At 41.6% G+C, this 17,099-nt stretch overlaps 1 protein-coding gene across 3 annotated transcripts in view; it reads left to right on the top strand.

The window, feature by feature from the left end:
* Positions 1 to 275: 275 nt before the first annotated feature.
* TPD52 (tumor protein D52) overlaps positions 276 to 17,099 on the top strand; it is a 122,820-nt gene continuing 105,996 nt past the window's right edge. For all 3 annotated transcript variants that reach the window (XM_040261997.1, XM_040261996.1, XM_040261995.1), the window contains exon 1: positions 276 to 494. In XM_040261997.1, coding sequence (XP_040117931.1) covers positions 476 to 494 — 19 coding nt within the window. In that variant the 5' untranslated portion in view covers positions 276 to 475. The remainder of the gene's footprint in view (positions 495 to 17,099) is intronic.

Genomic DNA, 17,099 nt, shown 5'->3' with positions numbered 1-17,099 from the left:
TTGCCACTCAATAAGCACAGAAGAGCAGGTGTTCGGGGAGGGAGAGAAAGGGCATCTTCAATGCCCCGGAGGAAACTTCTGATGATAAATAACTTGAGGGTGGGACCTAACGCCATCCCTGTCTCCACGCGGTCCCCACGCAGCCTCCACGGTGCTGCGGCGTCTTGGCCGTCCCCGCCTTCCCCTCTCCTACAGGGCGGGTTCCAGCCTGCGCTCACCCGGCCCTCCCCGCCCCGCCGCCCTGCACCGCCCGCCGGTCCTCCTCCCGCGCCGACGCGGCGGAGCGCACCGGCCGCGGGGTCAGGTGGTTGGGTGACGCCCCGGGAAAGCGCTCCCCACCGCGCGCGGGCGGCGCCACTGCGCCCGACGCCTCCGGGGGAGGGGACTTCCCGGGAGCAGCGGGCGGAGGACGGGAGGAGCGCGGCGCGGCGGGCGGGCGGGCCGAGCGGGGACGGGCTGCCGGCGGGAGGGAGACATGGACCGCAGCGAGCAAGGTGAGGGCGCGGGCGCCTCCGGGGTGGGCACGGGGCCCGGCGCGGCGCGGCTGGGGCCCCGGATCCGGGGTGCGGCGGCGCGCGGCCTGGCGCCCGGGCAGGTGCGGAGCCTGCGGTGCCGGCGCCGCGAGTTGCGTCCCCGGAGCTGGATCCCGGGTCTTGGTGGGGCCGGGCTGCCGGGAACCGGCGGCCGGAGGGGGCGGATGGGACCGCGCGAGGGTGCGCGGGTGTTGGAGACAGCAGAGAGGAAGGGAAAGATAGAGAAGGTTCTGGGAGGCGGCGGAGGGCTGGCGCGGCGGATGAGAAGCGCTTTAGTGAAAAGCCGCTCCCAGGAGCCCTGCTCACCCTGGTCTGGGACTGGTGGAAACTGAGGGACTGAGGACGGTGGGTCGTTTGGCCCCGCACGAGGGGCGCGTGAAGCCCTCCCAGCCGCATGTGAAGACTTTCTGCTCTTTCTTAACGTGGCTAGGATTTTTGGTGGCATTTGAGCCCGTGGCGTTGGTTTTGGTTGCGAACATTTAATACCCCTCAGTTGTGGAGCAGGGTCTCTAGGTTTGTTTGGAAGCGGGGAATTTTTCTTAGCGGGGGTCCTCTTTTATGCATCAAAGGTGAAACCCCCAACACAGAATCTTAGTCTGATTACTCTAGCTTTGGATGCACTTGTTTCTGATAACAGTATCTCAAGGGAAATTACTTCCAGTAAACATTATTTAAGAGAGATGTAGCATAGTAGAACTAGGTTTTCAGATTTAAATATTGCCACATCGTAGAAATCTTTACTTATAACACAGTAACCACACTAACCACAGATTCACGGCAAGCTTTTAAATATATACATATAAAGGCTAAAAAAAGTAACAATATTGAGGTTAATTTTGGGAAGTGGGGATAGGAATTATTACTATTTTGAGTCTTAACACAACAATTTTTTTTTTAATGTACTACCCTCCAGTATCTGCCTTCATGCATATGAGTTTTCATTTAAGTCAAACAGTATATGTATACTGTTTCTGTAGTTTACTTCTGGTCAGTTGTAAAATAGGATTTTTGGAGCCTTGCAGCTTTTCCTTTCTCTCAAGCCCTCAAATTAATCTCATCTTACATTCATTTTATGCAGTATGTACATGTGTGCACCGTTGTGTCCAGCTCTTTGCCATCGCATGGACTGTAGCCCGCCAAGGTCATCTGTCCATGCAGTTTCCCAGGCAAGAATGCTGGAGTGGATTGCCATTTCTTTTCCAAGGGATATTCCCCACCCAGGAATCGAACCCAGATCTCCAGCACTGCAAGCAGATTCTTTACCAGCTGAGCAATGGGGAAGCCCCATACAATATGTAGTTTATAGTATATATGTAATACATTATATATGTACATATATACACATGTCCACATATTGTCTAGATTTCAGACTTCTTGAAGTTAGAAACATAGATTTCATTTTTGTCCGCCGTTGAGTAACCTGGTGATTTGCACATGGTAAACATTTAAATGTTTGAGTCGGAAAGCTCCTTACGAGTCTCAGGTGTATTATTGTTAGGAGAGGGCCTAGGGGCCACCACGTAAGTCAGCATTTTTCTGTCTGGATTTTCATGGGGTAGTGAGGGTGTCCAGCATGTGAGCATGCACTGTGATATTTAACATAATGATGTTTTTAGAATATGTGGCTATGTTTGGTACCAAACATAGTACTCCTCCAAGCAGATGAAACAGTAGTGTTTGAATTAGGTGAATGGAGTGGTTGCATTTATTAGGTTTTGGATTCTAGTTTGGCTGTTAAGAATCACGGCCAGTAGTACTTCTGTAATATTCCAATTTGCTGATACACTTTATGTGGTTATTGTAGGATTACTGTTTGTGTGCATGTTTGTGTATATATGTCTAAGACATGTTTGATAAATCCCTTGGTTTATAAGAGGAGTCTTTTTCTGTCTCTAATTTTTGGATGTTATTCTTTGGTAAAGATATTTGTTAGTCATGTTACTCCTTGTGTTTAATTGTTATTCTTGGAGGGCGAGGGAAGTCCATCTTCTTAAAGTGGAGAACCTGGATGCTAGACTCTAAATGAAAGATGAGCTAGCTGCCTGGGCAAGGTCAACTGAGGCTACATAGCTTTGCAGTCTTAACAACCACTTGGCCTTTCCTTATACTTTGGGTTCCTTCTGCCTCTTTTTTGTCTTTTCATCTTTGTGTTCGCCGGGCACACAGTTTTTCAGAAATGTTTGTTGACTGCCTAAGATGAAAGGTAAGTGCCCAAGGGCCAGTCTCCTCCCAGCCCCTGGAACCCGATTCCCTCTGAGTTGGTCACTTGCTTCCCCACTTCTTTCTGTTCTTTTTCCTTTGTGTTTTAAAGAAACAGAACTCTGGTTGGGTGCACAAAGTTGCTGATAAGACTGCAGTGGGTGTGGAAAGTAAGTTTATCTGTCAGCTCTGAGCTAGCAGAGGAGACAATTCAGTCTTGAGCAAGTCCACATAGACTCCTGGCTGAAAGTGAGAAGGAAGAACCTGGATTTTTAAATGCAGGTTCACCAGTAAAGTGTGTTAGCTGGAATAAGGTTTATACAAAATCTGTGATTGTCTGCTGAATTGTGATTTTTTTCAAAGTACCTAAAACCAAATCAAAATATTTTAGGATTTAACTTACTTTTTTAACATGTGTGGATTTTGTTGTGTTTGTCCCTTTAAAAAATACTCTAGGGACTTCTCTGGTGGTACTGTGGTTAAGATTCTGTGCTTCCTATGAAGGGAAGCCTTGGTTGGGGAATTAAGATCCCACATGCTGCACAGCGTGGCCAGGAAAATAAAATCCTCTAGATAGAAAATTAAATGGCCTACTACTTGTCTTGAATGCATGTCTCTGCTGAAATGTCTCCTTATCTGTTCCTTCTTATATGAAGTTGTCAAAATCTAGCCTTTGCTACTGATTTTATTTAATAGAGCTCTAATGTTTTGAAATGAACAGTTTTATTTTCATTGCTGTATTCTGAAGGCTTTTCAGTATCAGTCTGAGATTTGCCTATTTTTCGTGCCCTCCCCCATACCCAGACTCTGTATACAGTACTCTGCTTATGTTGAGAGCAGTCAACATCAGATGATTTAAAATCCACCATAAACAACATACTGCCTCTTAGGAGTTTCTATGGGTTCAGCACACTTAACGTGTGTGCCATTCCCACCTTGAAAGTGCAGCGGGCTGCTAACTGTAGAATATACCATGTAAAAAAAACTCCTGACTGCCTTTTATGGGGCTGAATAGATAATTGTGCTCGAGGACTCTCTTATATTGGCTTCCCAGGTGGCGCATTGGTAAATAATCTGCCTGCCAATGTGGGAGACACTAGACGTGGGTTGGGTCCCTGGGTTGGGAGCATCCCCTGGAGGAGCAAATGGCAACCCACTCCATATTCTTACCTGGAAAATTCCGTGGACAGAGGAGCCTGGAGGGCTACAGTCCATGGGGTTGCAAAGAGTCAGACATAATTAAGCACGTGTGCGCATACACACCCCACACAGGCACACACTCTCTTATATTAGTAATAACTTGTAGTTTAGTACCATTATATTGACAGTCACCTAGCCACTAAGCATTTTATCTGTGTTTGAATTAAAACACCACCACAGCCTTTTAAGGGGGTAGGGGAGGCTGCTATGGTCGAAACAACTGGGGAAAGGGGAAGCCTGCAATGACACAGTGACACAATAATAGGTCACTATAATTTCAGCCTGGTAATTATGCCTTCGAAATAACAAAATGGTGAGGTGTTGTTGATTTACAGATAAAACAAACGTAGAAATGAATGGGTAACAGCTTTGAGGGTCTGCTCACAGATGTGAGTCACTCAGCTTCATGGTTTCTTTGGTCAAGTCTTGCTTTCCATGTGGTGCTAATGTCTTTGTTAACTTGCATTCACTTCCTGCATCTGTTTCTATGCAGCAGTCTGCTTGGTCCCTAGGGGAGAGCTAAGTGGTAGGAGGGGTTGTGATCCATCAGTGAGATCTCAAAACAGAATAATCTATGTACACAATAAAAGCAAATACACTCAAGGTTCCCAACTGAAGAGAACACCCAAATCCCCTGACCTTCTGTGCTCCTGGTCCTTGTATTGGAGGCTCACATTATTTTATTTTCCTTGTAGGTTTAATTATTTCTGTTTAATTGTTGACTGTTTTAAAATCTCTCTTCTGAGACTCTCCCAGATTTTATTTAAACTAGTTGGGTACCAGAAACCGTAATCTTAGCAGTGTATTTTTATTAGAATAAATGTCCAAGGCATCAAGGGATTTAATGTCTAGTGCAAGTTAAAAAATGTTTGAATTAAAAATACTTCTTGGTAGCTGAGAGGAATTGTTCATTTTAGAAAAATCAGAAAATACACATGGAGAGAAAGAACATAAAACCACCTATAATTCTATTCTGGAAAATCACTGTTAGCATGTTGGTTTGTATCCATCCATATAGCTGTTCTTTTCAACAAATCACAAAATAATCCTCTTATTGAATATGTCATCTTGTATCTTGCCTCTTCTTTAAAACTCAGTATTTTAAAATACCCTTCTGCAGCATCATTTTGACTAGTGTGACCAGGTAATTAATGCACATGATAGAGTTCAGAATGATTAAAAGGTTGCAAAATGTTAAATCTCCCTTTGATTCCTGTCTCCTTGGCTATTTCTCTTGGGTAATGATGTCACCATTATTAACAGTTTCTTCTCCATCAACCCAGAGAGATTCTACTTATGTATTCTACTTATTTAAATACGTACAATATTAGTGTGTGTGTTATATAAGCTGTAGTGCACAAATTATTTAGCACCTAACTTCTATATTTCTATATATGCTATACTATACTATATATACTAACAGTATGTATTTTAGAGATCATTCAACACAATGTTATATAGAGTTGTTTCATTTTTCAGGGCTATTTGTAGATGTCTATTTTTAGATGTACGATGTTATGTACCATAACAGATGATACTTGTTCCCTATTGAGGGACATTTAGGTTTCCCCTAATATTTTGCTATTAAAACAAAGCTGCAGCAAATAAATCTGTATGCAAATTATTTGATAAATGTGCTGGTGTATCTGTAGGAAGAGTTCTTAGAAGAATGTGACTGTTCAGTTTTGATAGTGCTAGATTCTGCTCCATAGAAGTGGTGCCAGTTATAATCCACCAGCTATGTGTGAGCATCTGCTTCTCTCTATCATGTGGCCAGGGTGTTGTTACATTTTTCATCTTTGCTTCTCTTGTGGGGGGAAAGATGTTTTGCAGGCTGTGTTTTATTATATATATTTCTTAATATGAAGGCCATTATACTTCTTTTGATATGTTTGAGATCTATCTATATTTATTTTCTGTGACATGGCTGATCATATACCTTGCCAGTTTTTTCTATTGTTGTATCCTTTTCTTCTTGATTTCTTCATGACATGAATTGCTATTATATTTTTTCCCAGTTTGTCATTCCTTTTTTGACTTTCTGGTGATATTTTTTATGAGCAGAAATATTAGTTGATGGCAGTTTTCATTTAATAGCTTCGAGCTTTTGAATCATTCATAGAGATGCTATCCTCACTTTGAATTTATGGTTTTACTTTTTACCTTTAAATCTTTCATCCATCTGGAGTTTATTTTGATTAAAAAATGTGAGTTATGAATCTTAACGTCCTTCCCAACTCAATTGGCTCCTCAATTGTCCAGCATCATTCACTGACTAATGGGTCTTTGAAATACTGCTACTATCACTACTAAATTTCTGTATTCTTTTCTTTTCCCCTATTCTGTCTGTTCAATCCTAGTAACTAAACTGTTTAAATTATTGTGGTTTCATAACATGTTAAAATGTCTGGAAGGACTAGTCTCTCCTGATCACTCTATTTTTCTTTTTATTACTAGATATTTTTCTAGCTGTTCTTGCCAGATTTTATTTCCAAATGAACATTAGAATCAACTTGGTCTGGGTGAAAATCCAAAAGAAATGTAGTTGATATAGCTTTCTTCCCTTCCCCTGTTCTCTATCCTCATTTCCCTCTCTCTCTTTTTTTTATTAGACCTGTTTCCTTGTTTTTTTCTTTATTGAATGTCCCAGTATGTTCATCATAGTTGTATTGTACATACTATATATACAGTTTTATATTGCATTTTGGATACTACTAGATAATAAGAATTTTAACGTACCATTGAAAAAAAACTATATTTTTTGATGACTGTACCCTTTCAGCATTTGACGTTTAACTGTTTTTTTTTTTTTTTGTGTGTGTGTGTGTGTGGGAATATAGATTGCTTTTTATTTTAGCTATTATAATACTTTAAAGAGAAATTTTTTTAAGATTAATTTCTTGAGACAGGACAAAGGATGTGAATATGCTTAGGTTTTTCATGCCTTTGGCTAAATTGCTTTCTGGGAAACATAATTATTACTGCTTTTTTATTGTCATAAAAATGCATGACAAGAAATATATTATCACGACTGTATTTAAGTGTATAGGATAGTATTGTTAACTCTGTGTACTTTATTGTGTAGCACATCTCTAGAGCCTTTTCATTTTGATGACTGAAACCCTGGACCCACTGAGCAACACACATTTTTTTCTCTCTACAGCCCCTGGTAACCACTATTCTCTTTTCTGCTTCAGTGAGTTTGATTACTTTAGATACATCACTAAAGTGGAATCATGCAGTATTTGTCTTTTTATGACTAACTTATTTGACCTAGCATAATGTCTTCAAGGTTCATCACGTCATTGCATATTGTAGGATTTCTATCTTTTTTAAGGCTATATAATATTCTAGTGTGTACGTATGCCACATTTTCTTTATCATCTTTTATTTTCTTTGTTCATCCTTCACTGGGGATTTAGGTTGCTCCCACCTCTTGGCTGTTGTGATCACGGGTATGCAAATTCTCTTTTATGTCCTGTTTTCCACTCTTTTGGGTATATACTGTAGGGAAGGAATGTTTATTTTCCCTACCTTTCTTAGTTCTTTGGCTTGTCTAATAATGAAATCAACATAGGGCAGACTAACAGGAGAAAAACAAATTTAGTTGCATATGTTTGGGGGTCCTACAAGAATATGAGACCCTCAGGCATTTAGCCAGTTGAGACTTACATGACATTCTGAGCTATGGAGAAAAGGGATAGGGTTCTGGGTCTTGAAAGGAGAGAAAGACAATTCACAGGAAGGTGGAGAGAAGGTTTGGTAGTTTTCCATTCCCTGCAGGATGATGGGGCCCAGAGAGGACTTTGATCTCTAGCCCCAGTCTGGCTGCCCGCAGTTCACCCCACCCCACCTGTACTATTTGTAGTTATCTCTTGTGATAGTTCCCTTCCTGGACCAGACCCTCTATCTAAATTCTTTTAGACAGGTAAGGGAGAGATAAAAGGTTTTCCTCAGTCTGCTGATTTTGATTGCTTTCAGCTCAAAATAGTCACAATTCCAAAGTGGTAGTTTGAGGGAGACTTGTTCTGAACTCCTCAATACCCAGAAATAAAATTGCTGGTTCATATGGTAGTTCTCTTTCCAGGTGTTTGGTTTGGTTTGGTTTGTGAATTTCTCTCCTGTTTTCCATTGTGGCTGTACCGTTTTATATTCTCACCAAGTTATTTTAAAGAGAACATGGTAGGGACCAAACACCTGCAGAGAGAGGGAGCCTGTGTAGGTTCTAATTTTTCCATAGCCTCAGCTACACTTTTCATTTTCTGTTTTTGATAGGGGCCTTCCTAATTGAGCTGAGATAATTTAATATCTCAGTGTGGTTATGATTTGCATTTTCCTGATGATGAGTGATGTTGAGTGCTTCTTGGTCATCTTTATGTCTTCTTTGGAGAAATGTCTATGATTGGATTATTAATTATTAATGTATTCTGGATACTTACGCCTTATGAGATATGTGGTTTACACATATTTTCCTCCCATTCTGTAAATTGCCTTTGTCACTCTTGGTTGTTTCTTTTTCTGCACAGATGTCATTGCCTTGGGAATAAAAAAAAAAGAATTAGCTTATAGGTAAAAAAAATGCCATCTCTTTTCATTTAAACTTCTTCCACCTTCTAAGAGGCTATAGATGATTTTAGCCATTGTGTTCCCCTTTTGACATTGGTTGTTCCTTCATTGTTTTAATATCTTTTTATTTTATTAAATTAAAATTTTTAATTGACTTATAGTTTGGCTGCGCTGGGTCTTCGTTGCTGCGTGTGGGTGTTCTCTAGGTGTGGCGAGTAGGGGCCACTCTCTGTGGTGTGCGGGCTTCTCATTGCAGAGGCTTCTCTTGTTGCAGAGCCTGGGTTCTGAGTGTGCAGTCTTCAGCGGTTGTGGTGCACAGGCTCAGTTGTTGTGGCTCACAGGCTTGAGACCATGGGTTCAGCTGCCCCAAACCGCGTGGGCTCTTCCCAGACAAGGAATCAAACCCACGTCCCCTGCGTTGGCAGGCGGATTCTTTACCGCTGAGCCACCAGGGAAGTCCTCTCCTTCACTTGAAAATTGTGTCTTTGCCTTCTTCTGCTGCCTCCCCCCTCCCCTGTTCATATTAAACCTTTGTGTTTTGTGGGAAATATTTATTTTTTCTATTTTGGTTTTGGTTATGTTGCATCTCTTATGTTATTTTTCTGACAGAAGACATTATTAAGAGCAGATATTTTCTTGGTGACAGTTTTTAGAGTAACTTTCATGGCTCTCAGTTGCCATCAGTACTTTTTTCTCTGTTTGTTTGTGTCTTCTCTTTAGATGCTTTTGTAATCAATACTAAAAGTAGTGGTTTTGGATAGGACTATTAATTTACATGCTTTGGCTCATAGGCATGGTGACTGTATTTCATGTTACAGCTATGCACGTGTAAATGTCAGCTTAAAAATGATATAAAACATCACCATATAAAGTTTTGGTTTGAGAATTTACTTAATAGGATTAAACTTCACCCCTTGTATTCTGAGCTTTTTGGAGGCTTTGTGGTGTGGTAAAGGAGCTTATGGTGTAATGAATAGGGCTGTAGGAATAAAGATAGCAGTTTATCCAACCCATTAAGATTTATATTTGGCTAGAAATGAAGTGTCAGTAGGAGACTGTTCTTCTGTTTGTGCATTGTTGGTACTCCATAAATATTTGTCCTATTGTACATATATTCATTAGAAAGATTTCTAGTATATATAGAGTCACATGGGATTAGATGGAAACAGTTAACAGGGAAAGATAATAGTTTGGCAGAGAGACAAGAATACCTGTTCCAAATGTGCTTATAGTTTTATACATAATCACTGAAAGTCTGATCTGTAAATAGAAGCCAAGTTGGTACTTTACTTCTCAGGTGTACATGTAAGAGTATTTATGTATACATTTACAAGTAGAGGAGGAGACAGTGCTGATTAAATGTTTATTATCCAAAGGAAGTTGGATGTAGTGCTCACTAAATAACTTTCTTAAGTGTTTTCTATGCTGTTTCATCAAAAGTAGTTATTTGCTTCTAATGTATCCTGAATTTAAGAGGCACAGATGGTGTTGATACATTTTAGAAGTTTTCTTTCAGTGAAATTGAGAAGGGCAGTGGGGATGTTGATAGTGGTGGAAAGGGTTTGCTACTAGTTAACCAGAATGAAAATTATATAAAGAGGGAAAATGCAAACATTTCTGCTGGCTGGAGCATTTTAGCAGATTGATGACCAACTTTCCATTTTGGTATATACTGAGTATATCACTTTTGGTATATCAGTTTATTAGCAGTGGGAATGATGATGATTCTACCTGCATTTTGCACAATTCTTTCTAATTTTTCTTCATATTATTTCAATTCAGTCTTTCCTAATGCGAGGTAACAGGATTGGTATCATTTTTGTTTTATATATGAGGAAACAGAAGCTGAGAGAGCAACTTCCCCATTCTCTGCTAGATGTGGAGATTGTTACAAAACCTTTGTCCCACACCTGTTGTTTCTCAAAGGGTAACCGGTGGCCAAGAACAGTTTCAACTACATTTGCAAATCAGTTTAAAGGGCTGGGAACACTTCACACTTTTTAGAAATATTTTCCTTCCAACAAATTAAAACAGAAGTGGAATCTGAAGGGACACCACTTTAAGTTCTGCATTATAATGACCTAAGTTTTCTAGCTGGGGTTTTACTGGGCAACTTTTAGTAATACCGCTACTACCACTAATACCAGCAACAACATCTGCTCAGGGTTTTCTGTATACCAGGTTCTGTTCTAAATGTTTTTCATGTTTCATTTTGAAAATGTTTAGAACATACCTATGAGCCACATCCTTGCTTTACAAATGAAGAAACAAGATGTGAGAAAATGAAGTAATAACTTCTCCAGGGACACAAAGCTTGACACAGACAGAGCTGGGTTTTAAATCCGAATTGTTTGGCCATAGTGTTCCTGTCCTTGTGCTACCTAAAAGTATAATGACAGGTGTTGTTCAAAATGATGCCATTCTGTGGTAGCTACCATGGAGAAGGGAGCACTCGGACTGGTATCCACCCCAGAATGTGGTCTGTCCTCAGGCGCCAGAACTGATTGAAAATATTCAGGGTAAAGAATGCTAGAGCCGAAGGTATGTCTGGGTTGAAAATTGGGCTTCATCGTTTTCTGGTTATGAGACACTGGATAAGTCACTCAACCTCTTTGAGGGTGATTATACCTCAACTATTTGTGAAATTTAAGTAAAAATCTGAGACTGGTATGGGGACTCAATAGATACTAATTGTAAAATGGACTGTTTGTATTTCTGTAAAATGCTAATTCACTGATTTCCAGTTCAAATTAAACATTTCATTTATTTGGAGACAATTATGATATGATGCGGGCTTGCCTGGTGGCTCAGCAGAAGAATATGCCTGCAATGCAGAACACACAGGAGATGTGGGTTCAGTTCCTGGGTTGGGAAGATCCCGTGGAGGAGGGCATGGCAACCCACTCCAGTATTCTTGCCTGGAGAATCCCATGGCCAGAGGAGCCTGGCAGGCTGCAGTCCGTAGGGTCACAGAGAGTCAGACACGACGAAAGTGACTGAGCGTGCGCACACACGTGATGTGATGCCTAACCTCACAGACCAGGCTGCAGAAACATACAGAGAATTTGGCCACTGTGTGAAGTGGAGGTTGTAAGGACTGCTTGGCTGACTGAGAAGGAAATGAGGAACTCTGGCTGGTCATTAGGACAGGAATCTAACCTCAAGTAACCTTTGAACTTAAAGGCGAAGCAGGAATCCTGGTAAGAGGTAAGAGAAGGAAGGGTGGGGGAGAGGATTTGGGAAGAAGCTTCAGTATGTGCAAAGGTGTAGAGGCATGAAAGGGCAAAAAGATGCTCAGAAATTCCCTGTGACTGGAGTTCACAGTGGTCACTAGGGGTGTGTGAGCTGTCTTGTGTGCAGGGATCAAGATTCAGGACTGTGCTGTACAGCAATAGGCTGGTGGTGGCAGGTGGGAGTTTCGTTTTAGAGTAACATTTTGGCAGCTATGTAGAAGGGACTAGCTAACCAAGCAGGGGGTGTCACTGTGTTTCATGCCAGTGGTGGGGGGTGCTGGATTCCTGAGGGATCTTTGGGTAGAATGGGTCAGATGTCAAGGGCGAGGATCTGAGAATAAAGAAGAGCAGAGAATAAAGAAAAGCCCTTGGGCTTTTCAGACCGCATGGATTTGGAAAGGGACCAGAGGCAAGGGAGAGAAAGGGAATTTCATTTGGGGTGTATGTTACATCTGAGGTCTGTTCCATTTGTCCAAACTTGTATAACAGACCATCCCCACCCCTAGTGGTTTAAAACAACAGCATTTTTTTTTTTTTTTTTTAATGGTCACAGACCTGTACGTGGGCAGGGCTTGGTGGGGACAGCTTGTCTCTCCTCCACTCAGCTCAGCTGGGAGGCTTGTAGCATGAGGCAGGGCTCATCTGAAGGCTTCCTCACCCACATGGGGGCCAGCAGTTGGGGTTCCTCAGGCACCTGGTTCAATCCCTATGGTCTCTGGTGGAAACACCATGACTTGTTTGAGGATGGTGATTTGCTTGCCTGTTTTTAGCTGGAGACCATGCTGTAGATACAGCAGCAGGCCCCCTCTGGATGCCCCGTAACAGGCTTCTTACATTACCCCAGTGCTCCCAACCCACGGGTCCTAAGAGAGAGGCTGCCAGAGGCTGTGTGGCTTTGTATTACCCAGCCTTAAAGTCTTGTGGAGTTGGTTCCTCCTCGTTCTGTTAGGAATGTGTCACAAGGGCCAGCCCAGATTCAAGGAGGGAGAGTCAGACACCACTTTTGGTGGGAAGAGGGTGCATTCAACAGATGTGTGCACATGTTTTAAAACCACCACCAGGTCCTTGTGGGATGTCGGTGTGGCTGGGTTAGGTGTGAACTATAGATCTCCAAGAGAAGGAGATGGGCAGGAGAGCATGTGATCATTTGTAGCTGTTAATTATTAGCATGTTACTTCCATATTACCACATGTGATATTTGAAGCTATTAAGTTGCTGAGACGGCCCAGGAACAAAAGTAGAACAGAACGTGGAATTTGAAGATTTCAGGGCAGGGAGAGGAAGGTGCAGGATAGGGAGTGTAACTTTCGCAGGCTCTGGAGAGGCCAGGTAGATTGAGGGGAAACAGTAGATAATGGCTTTGGTGATGAGGACCAATTATGGATAATGCTGAGAGATTCAAGCTCCAGCGGTCGGGAGGAAGTTGAGGAGAAGGAACAGGGCAGATGCTATGGATTTGGGCCTTTGAGAAGGGTCAAATGTGTGTGAGTGTTTTAGTTTTTTTAAAATACAAATTGAGAGACTGCCCTTTTGAGAAGCAAGATGGTGTTTTAAAGGGAAATCTGTATTACCTCGGTGATTTGCTTGCCTGCATCGAGTGTTGTTTTTGCTTCCAGACACAGAGAGGATGCGGTTTTGACCTTTGTGCCTGTTTGTAAAATGAGAGAAGAAAGCGAGGCAAGGGAGAATAACTGGATGTGCCAGTCCTGTGTAGGTCACTGGGTTTGGTTACGATGCTTTTAATGCACAGTGTATTTTACTAGCCCTATCCTAGAGTTTGATCTTCAAGGTGCTCCAGTCTGTAAGCAATAATTCACTTGAATGTGTAAGAACCTTGTGGAGAATAAGTACTTATTAAATATCTGTGAAATGAAAGCATGATATGTTCTCCAGGTGGAATGAGGGTCACAGAAGCAATTTAGCCTTGAGTTGACATTAGAGCCAAATCATAGTAAAGCTGTGATTTTTTTTTTTTTTCCTTTATACCAGCAATTTCTCAGGGCACATCTGAAGTTGTGAGCGCTCCCTTTTCTTCATGGAGGATCTCAGCTGCAGGGTTGATTTATGCCACATTGAATTTGTCAAACAGTCTCTGGAGAAATATTTTCCCTCCAGAATGGCGGTCCCCTCACTGGAGAGTCAGCCAGCTGGGCCACTGTTGACCTTCCAGTCAGCTGCCCTGGTGATTTTTCAGTAGGTGGCTACTTACTATTCGCTGCTTCAGGCATTCAGTGAAAATTTTGACTAACAGTAAAAAATAGGCGCAGTGGTAAAGAATCTGCCCATCAATGTAGGAAGGGTAAGACATGTGGGTTCTATCCCTGCATTGGAAAGATCCCCTGGAGTAAGAAATGGCAACCTGCTTCAGTATTCTTGCCTGGAAAATGAAAATCCCATGGACAGAGGAGCCTGGGGGCTACCGTCTTTGAGGCTGCAAAGAGCTGGACATGCCTAAGTGACTGAACACATAACACACACAAAGATAACACGGCAGATTTCCCTTGGCTTTTATTTTTCCCTCCGTTACAATCCCTTCCCAAACTTCCTGCCTCTTTTTAGCCCAGGGCTGGGCACCTTCCTGCCCTGCAGTGACCTCTGGCTGAGCCTGTGGTCACTGCCTGTGAAGGTCTGATGACATTTTCCTAGTCTGATTATTCTCTTCACCATGGCAACATTGCTGTTAAATTTGAAAAGCAGTGACCTATGATGAAACAGCCAACTCTTCAGAGTGCACTGGGTCCCTTGTGTTCGTAGCAATATTGTTTACAAGGCAAGGTACTAGGTTTCCAGTGTTCACAGCAGCATTGTTTACAATTGGCAAGGTAGGGAAGCAACCAAAGTGTCCATTGACAGATAATGGATAAAGAAGATGTGGTGTATATATACAAAGGAATACCACTCAGGCATAAAAAGAATGAAATCTTGCCATTTGTAGCGGTACAGAGGGACCTGGAAGGCATTATGCTAAGGGAAATAAGTCAGAGAAAGATAAGTGCTGTATGATAATCACTTATATGTGAAATCTAAAAAATGCAACAAACTAGTAAGTAAAATGAAAATGAAGCAGACTCACAGAGAACAAACTAGTGTTTAGCACTGGAGAGAGGGAGCAGAGAAGGGCAATGTAGGGGTAAGGGGAGAAAAGGTTACTATGGGATTATGTGAAATCATGTGTGAAACTTTTGAAAACTGTGAAGCACTCTAGAATTTAAAGAATCTTTTATTCAATATAAAAAAACAAACAGAAAACAAAGTGTAGTAGGTCACTTTGATAATTTTTACAATCCAGTGCTGCGCAAACCTCAGATCCCGCATCAGTCTGGTCCGTTCCCCTGAGTTTGGGTGTGCACGTGCGTAGTTGTTTCTCTGAGTTTTCTGTCGTCCCTCTTTGCCTTTCCGTTCTCCTTCCCTTTTGGTGTCTTTTTATTCTACCTAATTTCCATTTTCTCCTTTTTCTTTTTTATCCTTCTCCATTTGGGACATACTGTGCAACTCAGAGGTTTTGATGCTCTTGTCCTTTTTGTTTTGCTTTTCCTTAAGGGGTGTCATGGGTTTATTCGAGATGTTTCATGTTTCTTACTAGTATTAATTTTTTTATGTAGGGATTAAAAAAAAAGCCCTGAAAACAGATTTCCTAGTTTGTTTATTTATTTTTAATTCCATTGCTATCGTGTAGCTAATTTAGATCCCCCCTGCCCCCGTTGGTGTGTGTATAGTGATTCAAAGCTTAGAAAAAATTATTTCAAATTATTAATTGGGAATTTTCAGAAATCATACTTTAGTAGTTGACCTATTTGTGTTTCTCTGTGTGGAGTCTCAGCAAAGTTAGGAACACTTATTCTTAGGAACACAATTCTTAAAACTTAATGGCACCCCACTGTTCATAGCAGCACTATTCACGATAGCCAAGAAGTGGGAGCAATCTAAATGTCTGTTGACAGAGGAATGGATAAAGAAGATGTACTATATATACATAATTACTCAGCCATATAAAGAATGAAATATTGCCATTTGAAGCAGCATGGATGGACCTGGAGATAATCAAGCTAAGTGAAGTGAGAGAAAGACAAATATCATGTGATATCACTTATAGGTGGAATCCAGAATATGACACAAATGAGCTTATTTATGAAACAGAAACAGAGTCACAGATGTAGAGAACAAACTCATGGTTACCACAAGGTAAGGGCATGGGGGAGGGATAAATTATGAGTTTGGAATTAGCAGACACACACTGCTGTATATAAAATAGATAAACATTAAGGTCCATTGGATCGTAGAAAAAGCAAGAGAATTCCAAAAAAACATCTACTTCTGCTTCATTGACTGCAGTAAAGCCTTTGACTGTGTGGATCATAACAAACTGTGGAAAATTCTTCAAGAAATGGGAATACCAGACCACCTTACCTTCCTCCTGAGAAATCTGTGTGCAGGTCAAGAAGCAACAGTTAGAACTGGTCATAAAATGGACTGGTTCCAAATTGGGAAAGGAGTACGTCAAGGCTGTATATTGTCACCCTGTTTATTTAACTTATATGCAGAGTACATCATGAGAAATGCTGGGCTGGAGGAAGCACGAGCTGGAATCAAGATTGCCAGGAGAAATAGCAACAACATCAGATATGCAGATGTTACCACCGTTATGGCAGAAAGCAAAGAGGAATTAAAGAGTCTCTTGAAAGTGAAAGAGGAGAATGAAAAAGTTGGCTTTAAACTCAACCTTCAAAAAACTAAGATCATGGCATCTGATCCCATCACTTCATGGAAAATAGATGGGGAAACAATGGAAACAGTGGCTGACTTTATTTTCTTGGGTTCCCAAATCACTGAAAATGGTGACTGCAGCCATGAAATTAAAAGACTCTTGCTCCTTGGAAGAAAAGCTATGACCAACCTAGACAGCATATTAAAAAGCAGAGACATTACTTTACCAATAAAGGTTCAGGCTAGTCAAAGCTATGGTTTTTCCAGTAGTCATGTATGGATGTGAGAGTTGAACCATAAAGAAAGCTGAGTACCGAAGAATTGATGCTTTTGAACTGTGGTGTTGGAGAAGACTCTTGAGAGTCCCTTGGACAGTAGGGAGATCAAACCAGTCCATCCTAAAGGAAATCAGTCTTGAATATTCATTGGAAAAACTGATGCTGAAGCTGAAGCTCCAATACTTTGGCCACCTGATGCGAAGAACTGACTCATTGTAAAAGCCTCTGATAGTGGGAAATATTGAAGGCAGGAGGAGAAGGGGAGAACAGAGGATGAGATGGTTGGATGGCATCACTGACTCAATGGACACGAGTTTGAGCAAGCTCAGGAGTTGGTGATGGACAGGGAAGCCTAACGTGCTATAGTCCATGGTGTCACAAAGAGT

The sequence above is a fragment of the Oryx dammah genome, unplaced genomic scaffold, assembly GCF_014754425.2.
Source record: "Oryx dammah isolate SB20612 unplaced genomic scaffold, SCBI_Odam_1.1 HiC_scaffold_19, whole genome shotgun sequence".
Classification (NCBI taxonomy): Eukaryota; Metazoa; Chordata; class Mammalia; order Artiodactyla; family Bovidae; genus Oryx; species Oryx dammah.
Note: the sequence above shows the minus strand (reverse complement) of the source record. Positions and strands in the feature narration are given on the sequence as shown.